The sequence below is a fragment of the Dipteris shenzhenensis genome, chromosome 20, assembly GCF_047967505.1.
Source record: "Dipteris shenzhenensis isolate YYH24624 ecotype China chromosome 20, Dip_SZ_1.0, whole genome shotgun sequence".
NCBI lineage: Eukaryota > Viridiplantae > Streptophyta > Polypodiopsida > Gleicheniales > Dipteridaceae > Dipteris > Dipteris shenzhenensis.
Genome location: NC_141615.1, coordinates 24,761,738 through 24,768,163, shown reverse-complemented (window position 1 = coordinate 24,768,163; position 6,426 = coordinate 24,761,738). Strand labels below are relative to the sequence as shown.

Sequence of the window (6,426 nt, the reverse complement as noted above, 5' to 3'; positions counted from 1 at the left end):
GGAGTATTCTTGAAAAAAAGTCATCTTGATCAAGGCTCTCTAAAGAGAGTCCTAAACTCTAAGAGGGCCATTGTTAAGTGCCTTGAGCAACCCAATGGACAAAAAAAGGATCCTAAATTCAAGTTAACGTACAAGATAATTATGTTGCTACACTTGAGAGGCACGGTGATGGTAAACCCTGCTAATGCAAGGGTGAACCTCGTAGATTGAGAGACACGGTGATGGCAAATCCTCCCAACTCATCTTATAGGTTTTCCAACTAATACAACTTCCCAAATCATCAACTAGTGGACACTAAATTCGATGTTGGATAAGTGTGCATAGCATATCAGAGTCTACATGAATGATCTGCAAATGCTAGCTATAGGAGTGGGCGGAGGCACAATGGCGAAGTATGTGTGTCCATTAAGAATCTACTGAGTGTAGTTGGTTGGGAAAGAGGAAGGGGAAAAGCAAAGGAAACAGAAGGGAATGAGATATGGTGGAGAAATCTAAATGAAGCAATTCTTCTACGAAGGTGCATTCTGCAATATTGTGCTTGGGTGACACAGTTGTGATGTGCGTGTGTGACAAAGGTCTGTTGTGCAATTTATTTGATAGATTCTTCAAAAGGAATTCCTTTGCCCAGTGCAATTCCATGTGCTTCATCTTCCAACTTTGTTCAACAAGAAAGCCCTTTTCCCATTGCAATTCCATCTGCTTCATCTTCCAACTAATTTGTTTGTTCTCCAAAATTTTACCCCTCTTCAGTGTCCCCCTTTCTTCTTGGGTGCTTCTTCTCCGATCGATGCAAGCACTTGCATCCCGCTCCTCTGCTTCTGCGTCTCCTCCAGCTCTGCTCGATCCTCCTCGCTCAGTGTGTCCCTCCACTTCTTGCTTATCTGTTTGCAGAACATCATCACGGGCACGACACACACAGAAATCATCACGAGAGTCAGAAACATGAATTGGTTCTCCGTCTCCCGCCCGTTTTGCTTCAGAACGATTCCGTCTCTGTGGTATTGCGACATGAGGTAGGATTCGTCGTCAGGTGCCCTATTGGATTGGTATCTATAGATCGTTTCTGTTGCTTGCTTGCGCAATAGGACGGAAAATGGTTATATGTTCCGCATAGGACAAACCGAACACCCCGAAATATATCCCCAGGCATATTGAACGCTCATTGCTAAGTTTTTGTGATTCCTGATTCGCCGAGCGGCTGCAAACACGAAGGCTCAGTGCATTTGCTGATTCCTAGCAGGTTTCGCAATGCATTTGTGCAACGGATAACAATCTACTTGGAGTAGGATGGAAATTCCTAACGTTACCGGACGAGTGCTCTGGTCGTTTCTGTGCAGGACTCTGGGAAGCGTTAAGTTGAATGGGGTACAGATTCCGGGCGATGTCGCAGAGCATATGCCCCGACAGCCTCTTCGTGCTTGTGCCTTCGCAACAAGACGTCGCTAACAATATTCTGTGAGCATTCTAGTTTGTGGATGATGTTGCTAGTTTTTGCTGGTTTGCGAGCAATAATGGTGCAGATGATGTTGCTAGTTTGCGAGCAAATGGTGCAGAGCCAGAACAGTCACGGTTTTCCGATCATTACCATCACAACATGTAGGAGTGATGGTGCTCCTAAATGTTGCGGTAGTTATGAATGGAAGACCGGAAGAGATCGAGTGATTGTTGTTGTTCCTAAACTTTGTGAACGGAAGATCGGATCAGAGTGTGAGTATTGTTGTGAATGATTGCAGAAAATCTGTTGTCTTTCTCCTCTTCGATTCTTGTTGTTGCAGCCCTAATCTGAATGTGCTCACCGATAATTTCTCCATCTGCTGAAGCATGGACTGGCGATGGATGGAGAGATTGGCGTTGGCGTTGCGATGGCGTTCTTCCTGGTGAGCTTTCGACTCCAGCAGTTTGCGCACTTTTTCCGTCTCCCCTTCGATTCGTTGCAAAATCTGATACCTGTGTAGCGCATTCACCCGTTTCATGCTCTCGGCCCTCGAATGCTTGTCCTCGAACTCCAGCTGCCTTTCCACCACCTTCCGCGCTCGCGCTAGCTGCCTCTTCATCATGAAATTTTGCAGCAGTAGATCTGCCGCTTGCGCCTTCTGCGTCAAGTCCTGCAAAAAATTTCAATCACGCGCATCTCAGATCAACGCTTTGATCAAATCTGCTGGCATTTGGACGCAGCTGCATCGGACAGACTGCGCAGCACTTTGGCAAAACCGCACGGTAATTGCGCAGAAACAAATCGATGTGTTCTGCGTTCGAACAAGAGGTTTTGCGCTCGTTCTGCATAATCTCCAGGATTGTGAGAGTAGATTTCATAGCAGAATCTACGATGAACAATTCGTCGATCCAGTCTTCTTTACGGTCGCATTTCTGTTGCTCGGAACAGGGATTGCAAATTTGGGAGAAAAAACCGCAAACATGGCTCTCTCCGCATCGTGATTCTGCTGCGCTGAAACGGCTTTGCAAAACGATCGATAGCAAAATCACGATGAACAATTCGTCGAATCACTGTCGCAATTCCGTCGCTCTGATGAAAAGGCATTGCAAATTTGGGAAAAGAACCACAAACATGGGTCTCTCCGCATCGTGATTCTGTTGCGGTGAAACTGCTTTGCAAAACGATCGACAAAAACCTATAGCAAAATTACGACGAGCAATTCGTCGATCCACTCTTCTAATTACAGTCGCAATTCTGTTGGTCGGAACAGGCATTGCATGTCGATCCACTCTTCTTATAGTCGCAATTCTTTTGCTTCCTTGTGATCGTGTCTGTAGCGGTTTAACGGCTTTGCAAAACGATCCAAAAAAACTGATCTCTAAACGAACAATGAGAACGTACTCTATCTCCGGAAACTCAAACAGTCCATTGAAGAATGGTACTGTAATCTGAACAAATCGTTACCTGAGCTCGTCTCTCTCGCTCTGCCTGAGCTTCTCTTATCACCTCCAGCCGTTGCTGCTCCTTAAGCTCTTCCCTCCTCCTCTTCTCCATTTCAGCTCGCTTCTGCTCTTCCTCTTGCTTCTTCAGCTTAATCCTCAGTTCCTGCAGCCTCCCAGCAGCTTCAGTGTACTCCACAGTACCAGAATTCCCTCGCAGCATGATTCGAAATGTCCCCTGCAGATCGAAACGAACGAAGCCATATTTCGCAGTTCGGAGATCTCTCACACACACTCACACACACACACACACACCTCTTGGCGCTTCTGATAATCTTCCTCCCTCTTCCGCATCAGCTCATGGAAATTTGCCACCGCGTTGGCGTGCCTGGCATCAGCGTGTTTCCGCGCCTCCAAGTGCTGGCGTACGCGTTCCTTGTTTTGTTCTTCCAAAATCCTCTGTCTTTCCATGTCTTTGTGGTGCATCTCCTCTTGTTTCTTCCTCAGAACCTGGCTTTGCAACAAGATAAGTTCAGGTTCGAATTGCCAATCAAAGCAGTCTGGTCTTCATAGACCAGCTGATCAATGCCTTGGGTGACATGAGGAAGACGCGAATATAGTTGCACACAACCTCTTGCTGTGCTTCTTGCATTTTCTCCATCTGCTGCCGAAATTCTTCCTGCTTAGCGATTCTCTCTTGCTCCTTCCTCATGGCTTCCTTGCGTTGTTGCCTCTGCTCTTGGTAAATTCATCAGTTGCAGAATCCAGCGGCCAATGCCATAAAAATCCCAACTCAGTTAAGGATTGTTTTCTCTTACCAGCTGAATCTGTTCTTGAGCAAGCTGTTGTTGCTCCCGGAGGTATCTTTCAGCCGCTAACTGTTTGCTTTTCTTTTCTAATGCTTCCTCCTGTGGGAGAACATCAACATCTTGGAAGATTCTGAGTGTGACAAAAACTCCAGTACTCCCCCTTGTACTTTGGAAAAAAATTCTGGGCGCCATTAATTTTACTATACCTCCTTCAACTTCTGCAACTCCCTTTTGCGAAGATCGGCTTGCCATTCCTTCTCCTTCTTAGCTTTCTCTAACCTCTGCATACCTTATGTACTCTGAATTATAAGCCGTCTACTCTATTTGTTAAAGTACATCTGGGAGTTCCATTATTTGATCCTATTCCAGGATGTCTGTCTACCGTTGCCGAGACTAGCAATGTTTGCCTTTTAGCCTAGCTAGAATAATTGCTGTCTTTGCCTCAAGAACAGACATGAATTTCATGCTCAGACGAGCAAGCAAGCGTCTACTTTCTCAATGCAGGCTTGCCGATTGAGATTCTTTGAATTGGATTGTTGCTATCCCTGCAGATCTAAAATGATAATGGTGTGGAAAGAGCCTCATGGATGTGACCAAACCTTCTGCTCCTCTGCTTTTCTCTCGGCATCGGCTCGCGCTTGATTATCTGCTGCCATTTGCTGGATAGTACGAAAATTCATAATGATTCTCTGTCTCTTTGAAACACGTTAACAAGCAAAATCTCGGGATTTATGGTACTTTCGCTGATTGCTACCTGTCTTTGCGCCTCAAACTTGGCCATTTGCTCAAGTTCTCGTTGTTGTCGCCTTTGCATTACTTCGAGTCTCTGTCTCTCCTGTTGGAACAGACGTTTCAAAAACGGTCCGCGTAAGTTTCATAGTTGGTCCTATCAATTCCTGTTGTTCCCTAGAAAAATCGGTCGTGCTTAGAACCACCCGCCACCACTGTTTCCACAGTTCTATCGGGGAATGGCAGACACCACCGTTTTCGCAGGTCTAGACTCTACAGGGAAAACTTGGAGAATACGCTAGCAGTTTAGCCATCACTGCCTTGAATCTACCTTTTCCTCGAAATCCTTGGGGCATTTGTATTTACTGTGATTCACGTAAGAAGCTGCCACCGAAGCAGCAAGCCGTTGTTCTTCATGAGTCTGTATAATTTTTGACCTCTCTGCCTGAAGCTTTTGTATTTTCTCTGAGAATATGGAGGCCTCCAGGGAGTAAGCATTGGTCGAAATGGTTTGATCTGAACAGCAGAGAAAATCTTTTGTACAAGGATTTGGTTCGTCGTGTCTAAGAATGTACCTTTCCTAATCGTCTCATGGTGCTGGAATTTCAGCTCTTGGAGCTCCTTAGTAAGTCCCCTCTCCTGAAAAGCTTCTACAGGCCTACAGAATCGAGCAACGCAATCCTTTTTATTGAAAAGTAAACAGAAATGATGATGTACAATAAAAAAACTTGAGGCTTTATGTGATGAAATACGAGACAAATAGTTCCTCGGACACAGCTACAGGATCCATGACAGTTATTTATATTCCTTGAATCTTAAACGTCTTGGTGAGGATCTCGTCGTCGAGCGTGAGAGTCTACGCAGTTAAGGATAATATCGGAATAGAGTCTAGACCTGTATGCAAGCTCAGCAGGATCAATTCCTAGATGCAGGCACGCCTGAATGGACCTTGGGCTGGTGAGCTTGGTGCATTTCTCTGTCAATATGCAAATCACCATTACCAAAAGGAAACAATGAGAGATTTATAGATTAGATTCTGTTTAATATTCTAGCCCAGAAACGTCCTAGTTCTCCTCCTTAGTTTTGCATGGTAGTCAATAGTGTGCTAGAACCGGCCTGCATTCAAAAATGTGTGTTGTTATCTTTTCTTTCAAGTTTTTAAGAAGTAGCTAATACCGTTTGTCTCATCCCTCGCCCAGTCATCAATGGTTACCAATCTCTTTTTCTTCATCACAGCATTTTGGTTCTCGTCCAAAGTAGCCTGCCAAATTGAACGGACTAAATGTTTAAAAGCAGAAATTGGCGGTCGGTGTTTTCGCAGCTTTATCCATTTCCCGAGGGTGAGGTGCTGTGAGCGGCCACTGAATTGCTGTTACCTTCCAAGCAAGGAGCATTTTCTGAGTCCATATGTCAGGAGGAATAGTGGGCGTTTCAAAAGCAGCAACGGGTCCAGGCGATGGGCTTCGTGAAGAGGAGGTGGCGTGCACATGTTTTTTGGGGTCGGTGGAGGGCGACCTCGGAGAGAGGGCAGTTTGGGCAGGCATGATGGGACGAAGGCTGCTTCCAGGGCTGAACTTTTTATTAGTTAGCTAGAGGAGCGCTTTAACAAGCGCGACAGAGAGAGAGAGAGAGAGAGCGCTCAGAACTGTCCAGTCCACATTCTTGGCCTCGCAGGACGCTCAAGGAATGGGTTTGCATTAGCGACCTTGATTGTTCAAGGGTCACGAGTCGCAACCCTTCACTCCTTTCTTTGGAAATTGGCGAGCATGCCTTGTCAACCGTTCCCTTATATAACCTAAGAGGGCAGTCACCCTAACCGTCTGGTTTGGGAATTTCACATGTGGCGCCACTGCCACTTTTGACGTTGGGGATAGGGCGGCCACGCGAGTCAATCAATTTGCATGCAGGGGAAATTAGTTCTTTGATTTTTCGAATCACTCTCCTCTATACTTCTATATCTATATCTATATCTATACTTCTATATCTATATCTATCTATATCTATATCTATCTAT

General features: G+C 45.5%; 1 protein-coding gene across 1 annotated transcript; it reads right to left on the bottom strand.

The window, feature by feature from the left end:
• Nucleotides 1-746: 746 nt before the first annotated feature.
• LOC147889444 (uncharacterized) lies at nucleotides 747-5,956 on the bottom strand. The gene is made up of 14 exons (XM_087391255.1): nucleotides 5,789-5,956; nucleotides 5,589-5,673; nucleotides 5,307-5,388; nucleotides 4,988-5,070; nucleotides 4,744-4,877; nucleotides 4,438-4,518; nucleotides 4,283-4,342; nucleotides 3,890-3,964; nucleotides 3,693-3,782; nucleotides 3,506-3,607; nucleotides 3,190-3,384; nucleotides 2,900-3,040; nucleotides 1,797-2,105; nucleotides 747-881 (listed from the first exon to the last, which is right to left on the bottom strand). The coding sequence occupies exons 1-14, from the start codon at nucleotides 5,954-5,956 to the stop codon at nucleotides 747-749; spliced, it is 1,740 nt and encodes a 579-aa protein (XP_087247381.1).
• Between the last annotated feature and the right edge of the window lie 470 nt (nucleotides 5,957-6,426).

Excerpts from the sequence above, each read along its gene's own strand:
- LOC147889444 (XM_087391255.1), bottom strand. The coding sequence starts at position 5,956 with ATGCCTGCCCAAACTGCCCTCTCTCCGAGGTCGCCCTCCACCGACCCC. Across the intron at positions 5,389-5,588 it reads GGCGAGGGATGAGACAAACG|AGAAATGCACCAAGCTCACC; the intron begins GTATTAGCTACT and ends GCATATTGACAG. Across the intron at positions 3,965-4,282 it reads GAAAAGCAGAGGAGCAGAAG|AGGTTAGAGAAAGCTAAGAA; the intron begins GTTTGGTCACAT and ends TAAGGTATGCAG.